The 18399-nt window shown below is 44.7% G+C and overlaps 1 protein-coding gene across 5 annotated transcripts in view; it reads right to left on the reverse strand.

Moving 5' to 3' along the window:
- Positions 1–11084: 11084 nt before the first annotated feature.
- The window catches only part of RCAN2 (regulator of calcineurin 2), a 251797-nt gene continuing 244482 nt past the window's right edge, over positions 11085–18399 (reverse strand). For all 5 annotated transcript variants that reach the window (XM_006776411.2, XM_015572243.1, XM_015572244.1 and 2 more), the window contains one exon: positions 11085–13560. In XM_006776411.2, the coding sequence (XP_006776474.1) occupies positions 13400–13560 (161 nt within the window). In that variant the 3' untranslated portion in view covers positions 11085–13399. The remainder of the gene's footprint in view (positions 13561–18399) is intronic.

Below are 18399 nucleotides of genomic sequence, written 5' to 3' on the forward strand. Positions count from 1 at the left end.
CTTGAAGCCCAGCATTTTGGGCTTACCTCTTGTTCATCAAGGCTTCCTCATCTGCAAAATGGAGGAATAAGCATCAGCTTCACAGATGGTCATGGGGGTTAAATGAGAAAAGTTCATGGAAAAAACAATACCGGGAACAAAGTATTCAATACATGTTAGTTATCATTCCTCTTGTAAACAGAGCTGGACGCTGACTACTCTTTAGCCTCTTTTCATTTATGCAGTCTTTTCAAACAGCACCTAGAGGGCAATGGTCTAGCTAAAGGCCAGAATGAGGCCGAAACCGGTTTGGCTTAGTGGATAGAGCGTCAGCCTGCGGACTGAAAGGTCCCAGGTTCGATTCTGGTCAAGGGCATGTACCTGGGTTGCGGGCACATCCCCAGTGGGGAGTGTGCAGGAGGCAGCTGATCAATGTTTCTCTCTCATCGATGTTTCTAACTTTCTATCTCTCTCTCTTCCTCTCTGTGAAAAATCAATAAAATATATTTAAAAAAAAATAAAAATAAAGGCCAGAATGAGGAATATCTAATGATTGGAAATTGTAACATTACAACAACAACAAAAAAGATACTGCACTTCTGTAGGGGAAATCATGGCCCTAAAGGAGATAGTGGTAAGTAAGCTCTTGAGAAGAGCACAGGCTGTTAGAAAACTTTGTCCAGCACCGTTCTTGTTGGTGGGAAACTGATAGATGTTGATTTTTGGAGGTTTAAAAATTGGCATCTACTTGTCTCTTCTCCAGCTTCACCCAGGTAACTTGATGACACATTTAAAATAAATAAATAAATAAATTAATTAATTAATTCGGAGAAGAAGGGAGAGAGAGAAACATCAATGATGAGAGAGAATTATTGATCAGCTAGCTGCCTCCTGCACACCCCCTACTGGGGGTCAAGCCCACAACCGGGACTTGAACTCACGTCCTGGCTCATAGGTCGATGCTCAACCACTGAGTCACACCAGCCAGGCTTGATGTCACATTTCTTATTGCAACACATCCAATAGAGAGAAGACAGGTCTCATTTTCAGGAATTCTGTAATTTTCTGCAGAGGTCAGAGGGTATGAATGACTATCAAGGAGCATCTTCCTTGGGCGGCTAAGAAAGATCACCAACATATTTTCATCAAGAATCCAATCTCTGGTTACACATGGTGAATTAATCCATGAGTTTATGTTTTATTGCTTTCAAAATGTTAGTGGAAAGTGACAGAAAGTCATGAGCCCCAAGGGACAGGAGCGTGGGAAGGAGCATGGCAGCAACATGGTGGCAGCTAGCAAGCTGAAGAACGAATCGTTACTTACTTCAGAGACTGGAGAAGCAGGTCTCTGTGGGTGCTGGAGGCGGGCAGGAGGCCAGGGCCGGGGAAGAGCCTCAGTAATATTTCAGGTGCCCCTGAGAGTGGGGCTGCAGGTGGAGTTAAAAATAGGAAGATTATTTCAAACATGAATAAGAGGCTGACAGAATCCTCGCTCAGCCTCCGTGCCCAGCCAGGCACACGGTTTCATTAGACGGACTATGGTCATTTTCTGCTGTAAAGATTCCTTGTTCCCATGGTGATATCAACTGATGTTTTCTGTTTTGGCTGCTCCTTTTCCAGACTCTGTAGACTAAATTACAGACTCCCTGGAGAGATTGCACTAGAAAGACTTGGGTGTCAGGGATACTGGGTACAGCTGGGGTGGGTGGCAGTGGGTGTGAGCTCTGTACTGAAGACAGACTACAGGCTGGATGGCTGCCTGTCTGTCGGCACCTATAATACTGGTTGCCAGACTTCAACCCTCCAGGCAGGAGACCACACAGCTCTCCTCTGGATAAACTGATTCACTATGAACATTACTTAGTGATAATGTGTTAATATCGGTCCATTCATTATAACAGATGTTCCCTGCTAATGTAAGCAATTAATAGCAGGGAGAGCTGGGGACTGGGTATATACAAACTCTCAGTCCTAGCTGCACAACGTTTCTGTCCATCTAAAGCTGTTCTAAAAAAAAAAAGTAAAGTCTATTAGGAAAAATGGCTATGATGTACTTAAATCCATAATTCTGTAATCAAATTACTCTTAAACTACACACACGAGCACAGAGTTTGATGTTGTACGATGAAAATAACATCTAAAGCAACTACCATGAAGTTCCCAGTCTTCTACAAAATCAATTCCATGTCATTTTTAGTGTTTCACATATGAGCAAAGCCCCAAGAATCCCAAGATGTCTAGCACAGGGTTCCTTAACCTCAGCCCTATTTCTGTTGGGGGTCAGATAATTCTTTGTTGTGGGGTTGTGCTGTGCATTGTAGGATGTTTATCAACATCTCTGATCTCTATCCATCAGATGCCAGAAGTGCAAGTCTGCAGCAATGACCAAAAAAAAAAAAAGTGTTTCCAAACAAGCAAAAGATAAGAAAAGAAAATATTATATAAAACAAGAACAAGAATAGAAGGCAATAGAGAAGAAATATCCCAGGAATGAAAATATTCTCAGCAATCAAATACATGGCAGCTGAAAGCAAAAGTTAAATAGAAGGCTTTGAAGAAAAGGTTGAAGAAATTTCCCAGAAAATAGAACAGAAAGGCAAAGAGATAGACATTGTAGACAGAGGATTAAAAAGAGGAATTAGAGCAGCGGTTCTCAACCTGTGGGTCGCGACCCCTTTGGAGTCGAACGACCCTTTCACAGGGGTCGCCTAAGACCATCAGAAAACACATATATAATTACATATTGTTTTGTGATTAATCACTATGCTTTAATTATGTTCAGTTTGTAACAATGAAATTGGGGGTCACCACAACATGAGGAACTGTATTAAAGGGTCGCGGCATTAGGAAGGTTGAGAACCACTGCATAAGAGGATAACTTAAAATGATCTAAGATCCAAGAAGATATTTCTAAAGAGGGTAGGAAAGATAGAGAGAAGAAACATTTCAAATACGTAGTCAAGAAAAGTATCCATAATTGAAGGATGCGAGTTTCTAGATTTAAAGGACCCATGAGGTACTAGCACATGACATTTCACAGCAGTTGGGACGAAGCAGTCTAAAAGCTTCTAGGAGGGAAACAAAGGCTCCAAAAAAGAGTGAGAAATGAGAATGACATGGGCTTCTAGGAGCTAGAGCACAGTGAGAGATGCCTTCAAAATTCTGAAGGAATGCCAGCAAGCCAAACTATCATTCGAGTGGAAAGGTACAATAATGACACGCACAGATGTGCCAGCTCTTGTAACATGTACCTTTCATGCTTCCCAGGGAAGCTACTGAAAGTACCCTACGCCAAATGCCAAACCCGGGAGCACAGGTTTTTCTCATGCAAATCTTCAGCGGAGTTAAAGAGTGATTATAAGGCTCTCGTGGGCCCAAGTCCCCATTCGGGGCACTCACCAGTCAGCCCTGTGGCTTGTTAGAAAACAAGTTTGGGGGACTTGGCCAGGGGCATTTCTTCAGCTATACCTAGTGGTGGAGAGGGGCTCAGTTGGTCCCCGGTGTTCCAAACGCAGTCCTTTCATTCCCTGCCCACTCCCCTGTGCTTTTGTTGACCCTGAGCTCAGGGTTTCTCTGGGCCCCAGTGGCAAGAAAGGCCCCATAGTAGCTCCACCTGCACAGGTTTTCTGTCGTGGCTTTAGCAGATCTAGTTTCTCTGTCAATATGCTTCCTGCATTCCAGAAGTGACTCAGATTGTCTGGACAACACCATTTTCTTGGGTCTCAGAGCTGCCATGTATATTTTGATGACCTTTTTTGTCATTTCCAAGAGATTTTGGAGTATCAGTTGGGCAGTAAACATACGTGTTTCATCGAATATTTTAAACAAAAAGACTCATAAATAGAAGATTTTACCCCTTTCCCACACTGATACACACTGAGCTTCTGTTCAGCTAAGGCCCTCAAAGGTTTATTATGATTTCTTCTTCCCTATACTTCTGTATTTTTTTAAAAACAGTTAAACATGGGACTTTACAATTATACCTGTTACATTGTCTTTACAACTTAGCTGATCACTCTCTCAGTGAATGTGGGGAAACCACACTTATACTGGATTAAGCAGAAGGGAAGTCTCTTGCATCTGAAAAAATGTGAGATGATTTTAGCTTCAGGCATAGTTTGATCCAGGTGCTCAAGCAATGACATTCACATTTCCTCCCAACCCCCACTTCTTTTCTCTCCATCTTTCAGTCTCCTTGTTTCTGGATTGCCTTCATTCTTATGGACAAAATAACCACATGGAAGCTCTCAGCCTTTCAACTTTAAATTTTTCAATTTAATAATTTAAATAGAAAACTAATCTCCTTTCCATTAGTACCAGCAAAAATCCTGGTATTGGTTCTGATTCACTTACCTTGGATCATGTGACCATCCCTGAGTCACTCACTGTGACCGGGGGATTGGCCAGACCCGAGAAGGTACTAGAACCTTGTGCTGTAGATCCCAACTGACTTACGGTAGGAGGGGGTGGCTCCCCAAGGAAATCCAGATGCCACAAACTGGAAGAGGGAAAGGGTTAAAAAACAACCTGAGTGGTAAAAACAAAATGGGTGCCAAGTGGTATGCCAGGTATGATATACATTAACACTTTACATAAAGACAACCTTAGTACCAACGTAGAGATAAGGACACTGAAGTTCAGAAAATTGAGCAACTACTTGACAGGCTCTTACAATCATAATTTAGTGAAGAAGGGACCATGTTTTCCTAGTCTGAGGGAACCTGGGATGGGGAGAGGGTTTGGTCATATCCAGAAATAGAGATAGTTTAGCCCAAAGCAAAGGAGTTCATTCATTACCTCAGAAGTTCAAGTACTCATTTTGGAGAACTTCAAGTATATGATCTCCCATACACCAGCCGTGTGTGTGACATGGTTGTTGGGTCTGACAGATGGACTTGCCTGCCAGCCGGGGCGAACTGGGGAGAGGCAAGGTCCTCTGCATAAACCAGTGCGATTGTATGTTGACGAAAAGACACTCTTAATTTATAAGCAGCTGTAAAATTAACATTTTTATTTGTATATTTTCATTTGAAGGCCAATCTCAATTTTGTAAAGCTAATGCAAAATTTAGTTAATCATAATAGTATAGGTCATCCCTCTACTAAGTTATGGGAAAAAGTAATTGAAGTGGGGTGAACTGTATTTAAATACTATCCATTTGTTGAAGGTAAAGGGAATTGGCTACTATCTGTAGCTCAGCAATTATCCTGTTTTCAAGGTTGGAGAACCTTCTGGAAGAGGGTTTCTGCTGCTACTGCCCAAAGGACTGTGCAGTAAAAGGTTTGATTAGGTTCTGGATTTTGGAACTGTTACATTTCCCTGTCTTGGAGGAGGTCATCAAGAGGGCATGACCTCCAGTTGACCCAAGAGCTCCTCACCAGCGTCCCTGTCCTTCCAATGCACTTTCTGCCCACCATTCCCATGCTGCCAGCTGTTTCCAGGGCACAGCCTTGAGGGCAAAGCATTGCTGAGCTCATCCAGACTGCATATGTGACTGAACCCAGGCAAGGTCTCTACATAACTCTTATGTGGATGGGTGTGGAGATCTACCCAAGACAAGCCTCAGAGGTAAATTCCCTTCTTTTTAAGACTGCCACCTACCAATCTGGAGGGGTCTGCTTCTTTCTTCCATCTCTCTTTGCCCTCTAGGCACAGGGCGAATTCCAGATTCCACCAAGGAAACTCCCAAGGTCCAGAACCAACACTCTACTAACAGGTTCATCAGAGTGGGGACAGTAGACTGGCATGGTTTCCCACATTCCTGGCATGGTATCTGAGAATAAGAAGAAAGACAGTGGTTTTCTTGATGCTTCACTGATCCTGACAAGAGGAGATGACTGTCTTTGTGTGTTAGCCCAGTATATACGGGCTTGCGTGCCTAAAACCACCCAGTTATTCCCAGTCACTCCAGGAGCAGCTGGTTCTCAGAACTCGGGTGCGCGCCTGTGGTCACCGCCCTTCTGGGAATCACACTGTAGCTTCCTCAGAAGCACTTTACTGGCGATCATTGGAATGGCCATTGGCAGAGCTTTGCCTGAGTCTGATGTACGGCAGTAAGACCTGGGTATTTTATTTTTATTTTTTTAAATATATTTATTGATTTTTTACAGAGAGGAAGTGAGAGGGATAGAGAGTTAGAAACATCAATAAGAAACATCGATCAGCTGCCTCCTGCACACCCTCTACTGGGGATGTGCCCACAACCAAGGTACATGCCCTTGACCGGAATCGAACCTGGGACCCTTCAGTCCGCAGGCCGACGCTCTATCCACTGAACCAAACCGGTCAGGGCAAGACCTGGGTATTTTAGTCAAAACAACAAGGCCAGCAAAATGGAAAGAATGGATGTGGATAGGGACAGAGAAGGCAGCTTGGTCAAACTGGTAGTTACTTGGGGGAAAGGAAGTTGTATACTTTGAGCATTTTTTTTTTTTTGATGAGCACTCTATACATTGAGCAGTTAAAAGCATGTGCTCTGCAGTCATAGCTCTGCTAGGACGTGAGTGCTTTTAAAACTGTACTGTACAGAGGAGTAATGGAGGGAGGATCTTGTTAAAATGCAGAAGCTGATTCAGTCGATCAGGGGTGTGGCTGAGGCCGCATGGCTAACCAGCTCCCAGGAGACCTGGTGCTGATGTCTGAAGTGCGTGAACACTCTGAGTATCAACTCTTTGTGTAGCTCTTCTGGGCTTTGGTTGCCTCACATGTAAAATGTGACATCAGTACCTTCCTCACAGGATCAGTGAGATAATTAAATAAGAATGTAAAGAACTTAGAAAGAGGTCCCAACACAGAGTAAGCACTCCACAAATGATGACTATTATTTATGAAAAATGGGAGCAATGAAATCACCACCATGACAATTAAGTCAGAGTATGAAAGTCTAGTGTTCCAACTGGGACCTGATGCATAAAAAGCATTGGTCATGGGCCTGGCTGGTTTTGCTCAGTGGATAGAGCGTAGTCCTATGGACTGAAGGGTCCTGGGTTCAGTTCTGGTTGGGGGCACATGCCAAGGTTGCGGGCTCTATCCCCAGTGGGGAGTGTGCAGGAGGCGGCTGATCAATGATTCTTGCTCATCATTGATGTTTCTATCTCTCCCTCTCTCTTCCTCTCTGAAATCAATAAAAATATATTGAAAAAAAAAAGCATTGGTCATAGACTTCCTATGTGCCCAGCTCTGGATGTGTTTTCTCATTTAATCCCTCTTATCTCTATGAGATAGGTACTAATATTCTGCCTCTTGACAGATGTGCAAATCGAGACTTAGTCTAATAAACTGGCAAAAAACCACAGGTTTACTAAGCAGCAGAGCTGGGGTCATGTGGCACCAAAATTTGTGAACTTAGTCACCAATAATAATTGCTACTGTTATTAGTATTATCTTATTAAGTCCTCATGACAGAGGTGGATATTATACCCATTTTATAGGAGAGGAAACTGAGTTTCAGGAACTTTAGTAATTTGCCTGAAGTCATGTATATCATATCTGTCTTTTTCCCATAGACAAGCTGGGCCAACAGTGACACACAGGGTCATGACCTCTTTGCACAGACTCCTCTGTGTTTTTCATAAGGTCCCCTGACAACACCTGAATAGGTGCTCACCATCTTTCTCACGCCCCAGCAGTGTCGGGAGAAGCCCTCCTTCCTGCGCTGTGACACTCCTTACCAGCACCGCTGCTGTACCCACCATGCACTCAGCCGTCCAAAGCATGGAATGGAGCTTTGTTGTGTTGGCTTTTGGAAAAGCTACTAACCCCTGGGATGACTGGTCCATGTCAGAAATGCAAAGGGAAGGGGATGAATGGAAAAGTATTGTGCAATTCCAGAGAGCCCCAAGCGACGGAGAGAAGGCTATTGAAGATGTAAGCGCTAGGTTAGTCTCTCTGGGACACAGACTCTCACAGGAAGATGTGCACACAGGAGTCTTGTTGGGGGGTCTTTAGTGTCAGACCTGTGGGGGTGTGAAGGAAGTATGTTTAGGCAGAGGGAAGAGTTGAACTGAGATGCCTAGGCCTCAGACAGTCCCATAAGTAGCTCTGGAGCTGAGGTGGCCCTGGAGTTGACGTACCAGGCTGTCTCACTCCTATGTGACCAGTCACTCTCCCTGGGGTGGGGGTGTGACCCAAGGTGGGGGATCTCTCCATCTGAGTGCAATGCTTGGCCACTCAGGGAGGGTCATGAGTCACCAATACCCCAACATGTGGCAGCACGAGAGCCTCCACCCTGAAGGGGGTTCTGGGACTTAACAGCACAGCACCCACCGCAGTACATCAGTCACATGGGCGAGAAGGTGTTGAGCTTGGCTGCATTATGAAAACAGTGATGTATCTTCCTTTAAGACTAAAATGATGCCATAGGAAAACCCAAAGTCTGTTTGGGGAACAATAATGATTTCACTAATGATTGCAACTGGTCAAGGAGGCCCAAGTCATGACCGGCCCTAAAAGTTTTCAAACTCAACTATTGGATGAGAATGGGAAATAAGGCAAAAGAATCAAGGAGCTATTATACATGAAAACTTTTAGCACAGAGCATGTCAACCATTTCAGCCTATCATGGGTTTCCTATTTCCAACTTATACCAAATGCACTTGGACACACACACACACACATACACACACACACAACCTTGGATATGTCTTCCTTTTAGAGTCACCAAATCTCCCGAATGAACTCCAAGCACATTTCCCCAGACTACCTTTGCAAGGAGCAGATGAATGGGTTTGACAGAAAACTTTTTGCTTGAAAAATTCCCTTCCTCAGGTTGCATAAATTTAAGGGGAACGTCTGCCAAGTGTTCAATACTGCTCTGCATGGTGGCTCTGGCAGGGACGCACTGTACCAGCAGCTAAATGAATGTTTTCCTGAATCACTGACTTATCATTCTTAATCACCTGCTCTGTTCCCCCTTGCTTGCGCCAAGGCCTTCTAAATGACCTGGGGAGGAACAGAAAAAAGAAGCAAACTTTCCTAGAACCATGAACGCACTGCACATTGACCTTGAGAATTTGTTTGGTGGATAAGCCTGTAGTGATGAACACGGCTGTCCAAATTATCTTTTCAAGCCTAAAGTGGGCAATAGGGGGATCAAGCCCCCACACTAGACTCTTTGGACATTCAGAACTGTGGCTTTGTGTCAGGAAATTTCTATGAGAACAGGATGTCTCACAATGAATTGAGTCATATCATTCCCTGGCTGAAACTCTTCTCATTGTGCTTACAACGAACGACAAGCCCCCTCGTTGGCCTACAAAGCTCTACAGAGCTCAGACCCTTTCCCAACCTCATTTGGAGCCAAGCCCTCATTCTCTGCACTGCTGCCATATTGATGCACCCGTTAGGTTCCTCCAACGTGAGGAGGAGGCCTTTCCAAGTCCATGGCTGTCACCCACTGACTGGAATGCTCTTCAGTGGCCAGTTCCTTCTTCAGTTCAGCTTCAACGTCACCTCTTCAGAGAGGCTTTCCCTGACCGTGACCCTTCAGTTTCTTCTCTGTTCTCACAGAGTGTTCGTGCTCTTCTTCACTGTGCTCACCTACCAGAATCTGTAGTTGTTTATTTCCTTATTTCTTTGTTTAGTGTCTTTACCACACTCAATTCTACTCTGTGAAATACCAGGGACCATAATATCTACCTGTTCACCACTGGAAACCCAGTGTCAGGCACACAGTAGGTCCTTGGTAAATATTTGTCACTGGAATGAACAGTGCCTCATCCAGTGCTGAAGTCCTGTGCTTTCTATGTCATAAAGTACTTATTCATAGATTTTAAAGGAAGGCTTTGTATGGATGGAAGTATCTCACAGACATAGATGTATGTATTTTTAGGATGAGGGGATTATTCCTATCAATATAGGCCAGTGCTGTCTCTTAACATCATAAATGGAGTCATATATACATCATATAGTCTTTCATGTCTGTCTCTCTTTTCTTTTTTGGCTGAAAAAGCTGATTTGGAGATCCATCCATGTTGTTCTATGTCCCAATAATTTATTGTTTTTGTTGTTGTTGTTGCTTTGTTATATTCCTTTGTGTGAATGCACCACTGCTTAGTTATCCATTCTGCAGTGGAAGGACCTGTGGGCTGCATCCAGCCGATGGTATCATAAGCAAGGCTGCTGTGGCTATTACCGTACAAGTACTTTGGTAGCTGTGAAAACTCATGTCTGCTGAATGGAAGTCCGGGAGTGAAAGGCTCCCAAGTGGCTACATGCTCAGCTTTAGCAGATACGCCAGTGTTCTGAGGTGGTGGTGCCAGCTGTGCCCCGCCTTGCTCCATAGCATCACCAGCTCTTTATCTGTCCCCTCCTCAATGTCGGCCATTCTGCTAGGTGTGAAGTGTGCCCCGTGGATTTTGATTTGCCTTTCTCTGATGAGAAATGATGCTGAACACTTTATAATGTTTATGGGCCATAGAGGTATTTCAGGTATTAGTCTGTATGCATCAATTGCCAGTATATGTGAAGTGACTAAGTATTTTGACCATTTGTAAAAAAAGAAAAAAAAAGAATTGCTTATCTTTTTCTTAGTAATCTGTAGAACTTTTTCCCTCTAACATTTTGGGTATGAGTTACTTAACAACTATATGTATCACAAATATCTTCTCCCAGTCTGCAGCTTCCCTTTTCACTCTCATAATGGTGTAATTTGATGAACAGATGCTGTTAATTTTAATGAAATATAATGTCCTCATCACTTTTTAAATGAAAGTGTTTTTTGTGTTGCATGTGACAAATTCTGCCCACTTTGGGTCTCCTATTGCGTTTTACATGAAAGAATAGAGTGGGGTAACTGTTAAAAGAGGGTTCTACTACACCTGAAATGACATCTAGGACCAAGAAAGTGGAATAATGACAATGAAACAGGGGGCTCTCCCACTTCCCCTCAGCAGAGCCCAATCCATCCCATCCCCCCTCCAGGCCTTGCTCAAGTTCCTCCTCCTTCATGAGGTGGCTCAGCTCCACCCTCTGCTCCTATGAGGAAAACATTCATCTCATCTCTTGGTAACTACTTAGACCATAGGCGGAATTGCACTCCCCCACAATCACCACTCAAAAATAGCCAACTCACGCAGACAACAAAGAAATTGCACCACATGGACCGAGAGTCATTCACCAGGTATATTTGAAGTCTAAGCTCTTTGAGCTATACACGTGCACAAATGATTCAATTGGTGGAAACCTCCCCCCCTCCATATTTAAACTTTTCAAACTTAAAATAGTGCGAAAGAGGTTTGCATAATGTGCGTCATGGAGATGCTGAGGCGATTCTGACTTCCACAGTGCTGGGAGCTTCCACGCTTCCCCCTCCCCAAGCCCAACCTCAGGAAAGAATTACTTGATCTGAGACAGATTCACATGGGCACTTTGCAATAAAGTTCACCAAGACTAACCATTTAGGTCATACCCTCCACTGAGCTTTCCTTTCATGACTACACAGACCGGTCATTTCAACTTATCCTGAATTTGGTTGGAAATGTCGGATGTATCTGCTTTTTAACACTTAAAATTCATTTCCAAATATGTTCTCTCACCCAGATTTCTTTAGAACCTGCATTCTGGAAATTCTGTGTAGCATAAAAGTCAAACAACCCGCAGATGACTAAGAAGATTCAGCACAACATGGCTGAGGTCAAAATTTCTATTTCTCCCACTAGAGGGCGGCATGTCTTCACTATTCAGTCTAATCTCACATTTGTTATTGAAAAACCAAAAATCTCCACAGCAAAGGAAAGTCAAAGCACTTGCTTATTATACCCTCCTCAGATTTTATTTTTAAGAGGAGCCTTCATTTTTTTTTCTTATGGAAACTCAGGACTTTACGGGCAATGCTGTCCTCAATTTCACCCATCCTGTGTCCAGTACAATATTGCTATATTCACAGTAGAACGGACTAGAATTTCTGAGTGATCAGTCTATGTTTTAAGTTTCTGATAAAACTAACATACACCTTAGTCAAAAACCACAACAATCCTTCTAGCAGTTGGCTGAGTTATTGTTCTTGTGTGTTTTTCTGAGGCTGGGGTATCGAAACTATTTCCCCCACTCCGTCGCAATTGGCATTTGCATCAAAAATAATTGATTAATGTACAGGAGTAGATGAGGCCTGGCACATACAGCAGAAGGAAATGGTTCTATAGGTGTATCTTCTGTAATGCACTTCGGGCTAGAGAAATAGAAAAATCACATGTAACAAAAACAAATAATTGTTTGAGCAATATGGGCATTGCATGAGTTGGATCGGCATACATTTATCATCCTTTGCCTTTTAACATGCCCAGCAGCTGCTACATTCTGGAGACTTAGTTTCCTCCAAATTGTCTACAACTGACATTAGCATTCTTCACTTTATTTAAAAACAAGTGGTCTTGATAGTAAAGATGTTGGCTAATCATTTATACATGGGCATGAGAAGTTTTGTGCCCTTTCAAAATTCAGCATGATCCATAATAGAGTGTAATATTATCTGAATATCTGTATTAGTCTATGAATGCATTCATAAGCAATGCACATATTATGCTTTAAAGCAGCAAATGGCTGAACAACCACTAAATAAAAAACATCCAGATTTTAAAAGCACAGCTGAAACATTTGTACAAATATACAAAGAGGAAAAACAATCGTTCAGACACCATGAAACTTTTGTAATAAATAGGTTTGTCTGAAATCGGTCTCTATCACCCTGGACAAGCCTCCCTACAGAGGCTGGGAAAGTTCTAGATGGAAGTTCAAAATCGACTGAGGAATATCTTTGGGGCCAAACTCAGTTTTGCTTCCAGGAATTTTAACAGAGCCATGAAGTATTGACTCAAAACAGTGACTATACCCAGGCCTGTTGAGCTGGGCGATGCTGATAATTTTACTACTCTAGATAGGACATGGCTGGCTGCTAACAACCTGTGAGTTAATAGGAGATCCTCAAATCATGAAAGTAAATGCTGGTGATCATGCACGTCCTGGGAATGTCGGGATGCAGAGGACTGAGTGAGACCAGATAGGGATATCTCATGCAGTCAAACTCAAGTTTACTTATGGTCCTACTTCAGTGGCCGGGAATAAACAACTCACACATCAGGACTGGGACTGAAACAGCTCACAAACAACACAGGTGCTATTTTTACTGATACCTCTGGCTTGTATCACCATGAGAGAATGAAGATATAGGCTGTGCTGACTGTTCAATAAGAAAATACTACTTTATTTCCTAAAACCTTCTAAATAATGGATTATTCTTGATGGCATGATATGATCAGGGAACATATCACCTTTCCTAGCCCTTTTGTCTGAGAGGCTTGATTACAAGGAAGGAATCTCAAACAACCAAACACCCAGTGATTTGAAGGCAATTTTTTTTCGACAAACAACGGGGAAAAGAGAGCATGAGAAAGAGGAGACGTATCGCCGAGGCGGAGCGGTGAGCTCAGTTGGACACGGAGGGTGGCAGGCCGGGACGTCGGGTTTGGATGATTTTTGGCTTTGGGGCAAGCTTTGGATCCTCTTCTTCCTCTATGTCACTGTCACACACGTGCACGACGACGCTTGGGGTGGACTCAGTCCCTGCATGGAGCTCATACTTCTCTCCTGAAAAGCGAGAAGAGTGGGGGGTGAGAAACAGGTTCTTTGGTGAGGTTTGCTTTAGGCAGTGTGAAGAAGAATTTACAGTCTCAGGAAACCTGGGATCTTACCCAGGGATAGCTGGGGGCATTGGAAAATGGAATGAGACCTATCAGTCACGGTATCCCAGACCGACCACCTATCAACTACAACACTGAACAGGCCACTCAGCCTCTCGCAGCCTCAGGTCCTCAACTGCAAGCGACAAAATGGCAGGATCTCCCAGAGGATTGTGGATGGGTCTGGGAGTGAGTTATCAGTTTCTCTTGATTTCCCAGCATTGCTGCTAAGTGCTGTGTAACCATGAGCCAATCGCTTCACTCTCTCGCCTTCTGGATATAGTAGTCTCTAAGTGTTCCAGCTGGACACGACCTATAGCAAGAGCTGCCCCAGGATGGAATAAGGTAGGGTCATTGCTTGTTTGGGATTTGCAATAGTGACTGGGTAACTGAGTTAGGTGACTCTCAAGGTCCCTATCAGTCCTAAAAGTCTGCCATTCTTAACTTGCCCATCTTACAATCAAATTGCTGTTAGCCAACTGGCTTCCTGTCTGTCTTTTTCAGTTCAGGAGGTACTGGTTGAGCATTTCCCATGGTCTGGCCCATTGCTAGTTATAAGGGCTACAAAGTGCGCACGCGCACTCACACACACACACACACACTCTCTCTCTCTCTCTCTCTCTCTCTCTCTCTCTCTCTCCCTCTTTCTCTCTCTCTGTGTGTGTGTGTGCCTTTCTCAAGAGCACAGCCCAGGGGTGGCATTTGCGAACAATATTCCGTGTTAAGTGCTGGGTGGAAATGTGTATCACGGACTGATACCAAACTGTAAGGAGCAAGTAGCTCTAAAAGGCTGTGGTGTACATACAGATGCTACTCAGAGCTCATGTGAATGTGTTTGTTCTCCTTAAAGAGTGTTGCCATTTTTATCAAAACCCCAAGGCAGAAGGACCGTTTCAGATATTACTAAGGAGAGGAACCTACTGCACTGGCTTTATCAGAAAAGGCTGTGGGCCAGGGTGGGCGGACCTGGTCGGGGCATCTTTGCGTGGTGGTTCGCAAGCACCTGGCAGCTAATGGCAGGTACTTGTTCAGAAGAGTTTTCCAGTGTGAGGATGCAACCTGCAAATTCTGACTTCGTGACATCTGCATTGGTGCCCGCACCCCCAGGTGCTCCGCTGTTACAGGACTTCTTGTGACAGGCAGGCGGCGGTCCTGGGAGGGCACTGTCATGCACATAGCCTGTCCCCTCCCTCCCTCCATTATGCATAAGGGTTTTTCATTGGGGAGTGACAATAGCAGAGGTGGAGGGCAGTGCCCCGAGGGACAGACCCTGAGGATGCCTAAAGGAACAGAAGCAAGGGATCTAGACCAGCCCTGCAGCCACTCCCAGCCATCAGCCTAATTAACTTCACATTCTCATGTGTAAGTTCCTCAGCAAATGGTGACTGAGTTCACTGTGTCCAGGGCGCCCAACATTTTCTCTTTCCTGCTGGAACACCCCGCAGCTCTGAATGGGGACTCCCTCAAGCAGGAGACAGAGGAAGAAAGGACGTCTGAGCAACCAAATGAGGTGGTTCTTGTTTTGTGGGGAGGGTTTCTTCCAGGTTTGCAGATTTGGAGAAGTGCCTTGGGAGGTAACACAGGTGGTCGCTGAAGTCCCCTTCGTGGCCCTGCTGGTTGTGACACAGGAAAGAGGGGGCAGCAGTCACCTATCCTCTGATGCGGGGCTGACAGGGGAGTCTGCCATAGCAGAGTGAGCGTGGAGACTGTGGGGGTGAGGAGGTGACACAGGGAGCCTGGCCAGGGGATGACCGACACACTGCCCCTTTCCTCATCTGTTGGTAAGAAGTTAGCTTTTTTTAAATAGTAAAATATACATTATGAAGCTAGCTTTTCGATCAAACCACTGTTTGCCCTGCCTTGCATAAGGAACAAGCCCTTAAAGACTTCCCTAGTTGCAATGAGTTTACTCTTCAAAAGTGGGTGCCTTCCTCAGTTTGGGGGTATTGGGCGTCCACTCGGGATGGAGGGGCAAGCGCCCTGTGTAGGGCATCCCGTTGGGGGACACCCTGTGCAGGGCGACTTTCACGTCGAGTTACCAAAGTCAGATCTCTTGGCAGTAGAGAGTGTTCACTGCTGTGATCCCACTGACTCTGACATTTCACTGTTCTAAATTCGGTAACTTTCTTACTATCAAAATCCAGCAACGCTAAACAGCTGTTGAGAGCCCATGAAATAAAAAGAAATAGCTTTGGTTTAGTTTTTGGTTGAATTTCTTTTTCTCTGTTTTTCCTTTTGGCTTATCTTTCCTTTTGGGCTTCAGCTCATTCCTGCGGTATGAGGAATGATCTCAATGCTGTCACCTGAATGGGGACATGGGACCTCGTCTTCACAGGGCGGGCAGGTCCTGCCCCAGGACAATGGGCAGGGCCATGCATGGCAGCCAGTCTGGTAACGGCTAAGCAGAGTCCGCCCATTACAAACTGTCACTTCCCCTGTGAGCAGAAAGGTGACTGGGATCAACCCCCGCCCCGCCCCCCTCCAAAGCGTTGGCCAGGGATTTCCAACAACCCCCGTGAAACAGATTCCCAGCCACACAATCCTCCAGCACGTGGTCCAAAGTTAGATTCTCATCCAGGCCTTTGCCACTGATGTAGGCTTGGCTACTGCTCAAAAGCAATGCCAAGGTTCTGTCTCCTCTTTTCCTGAGTGGATGGAGACAGGTTGTAGACAGCATCCCTATTTCTGCACGTCTGGAAGAAGTGGAGGTGCCATGGTCTGCTTCCTGTCCTCAGGAGGGAGGGGGTTGAGTTCCTGTGCTGATGAGCTGGCTGGGGACGCTGTGATGTGTTCTGGCACAATCACAGAGAAATGTGTGGGTGATTGTTGGTCCAAGTGCCCCAAGAAGTTCTCCATCGTGCTGTCTTGGGTGTATGGGCCATGAGTTGCCCCTTCTTGAATTCTTTTTTTTAAAAAAAACATATTTTATTGATTTTGTTACAGAGAGGAAGAGAGAGGGGTAGAGTTAGAAACACTGATGAGAGAGAAACATCAATCAGCTGCCTCTTGCACACCTCCTACTGGGGATGTGCCCACAACCAAGGTACATGCCCTTGGCCGGAATCAAACCTGGGACCTTTCAGTCCACAGGCTGATGCTCTATCCACTGAACCAAACCGGTTAGGGCTTCTTGAATTCTTATATGCATGGTTTGTGAATGTCAGCATAATGCAGATGTGTTAAGGCCGGGCTGATAATACTGTGTTCATGTGTAGTAAAGCAGAGGTCAGACTGCTCAGATTCCTAGTAAAGAAACGTTTGTGAAGAAGGGAAAGGGAAACCTCCCTGAAGCCTTAGCGCAGCAGTTGTCAACCTTCCTAATGCCGCGACCCTTTAATACACTTCCTCATGTGGTGGTGACCCCCAACCATAAGATTATTTTCGTTGCTACTTCATAACTGTAATTTTGCTACTGTTATGAATCATAATGTGAATATCTGATATGCAGGATGTATTTTCATTGTTACAAACTGAACACAATTAAAGCATGGTGATTAATCACAACAACAATATGTAATTATATATGTTTTCCGCTGGTCTTAGGCGACCCCTGTGAAAGGGTCATTCGACCCCCTAAGGGGTCACGACCCACAGGCTGAGAACCGCTGCATTAGTGCCTCCCAGGACAAGTCCTCACATGACTTTTTCCAGGGAAAATGGCACCCTGCACAGGAGGCTTGCAAAGCATGGCAACGTGCAGCAGGCATAAGGCGAAGGTTTGCTTTCTTTCTTGGCAAATCGGCTGCTCTCCTCAGAAGACTTCCAATCTGATGGCATAGCCTCACCCCTCCCCAGCTAGGGAAGCATCCCCCCACTCTCCCTGTAAGAAGCTCCAACCTCAGCCTGATCTCACACCTGCATCTTGACGTACTGACATCTCCATCTAAGTCTCCTACTCTTTTCCGAACTCACATGCCTAAAGCAGAATGATGTATTTCCCTGTCAATCTATGTTTACTTCCCAGCGATCCCATTTCTCTTGCAAATCCTTGAAGTTGGTCATCCTTGAATTCACTCTTTCTCTGATCCACTGTAGTTGTCACCGGCATCACTGAATTCGCTTTGAAACATTTCTCATGTGCTCCCTCCGCAGATCCTGCCTGCACTGACCTATTTGTGGTTCACCTCCTCCCACCCAGAGGACTCTGAGCTGGGGTCCTCACGCCAGGAAGTCACCCCCCTGCCAGAATACACTTCCTAAAAACGTTGGGAAACTTCACCTTATCACTTACTAGTGGTGTGAGTCTGAGTGTTGTACAACATTTCTAAGCCTCAGGTTTCCTTACCAGTTAAGTGGGGATGACACCATGTCTGTGGGCTCCTACAAAATAAAGAATTATGTGCCAAATCCTTTACACAGCCCTCGCAAGATGCATGATACGATTATTTAAGGCAGCGGTTCTCAACCTGTGGGTCGTGACCCCTTAGGGGGTCGAACGACCCTTTCACAGGGGTCGCCTAAGACGATCGGAAAACACATATATACTTACATATTGTTTTTGTGATTAATCACTATGCTTTAATTATGTTCAATTAGTAACAATGAAATTGGGGGTCACCACAACATGAGGAACTGTATTAAAGGGACGCGGCATTAGGAAGGTTGAGAACCACTGTTATAGACACTAGACTTTTCTTTCGAAAGCATATCATGTTAGTCTCATGCCTGCAAAGCATCGGTGACTTCTTATTGCAATGGAATAAGCCTAAGTTCACTTCATATCTGACCCACTGGCTTTTCTATTATT

The sequence above is a fragment of the Myotis davidii genome, unplaced genomic scaffold (genome assembly GCF_000327345.1).
Source record: "Myotis davidii unplaced genomic scaffold, ASM32734v1 scaffold167, whole genome shotgun sequence".
Classification (NCBI taxonomy): domain Eukaryota; kingdom Metazoa; phylum Chordata; class Mammalia; order Chiroptera; family Vespertilionidae; genus Myotis; species Myotis davidii.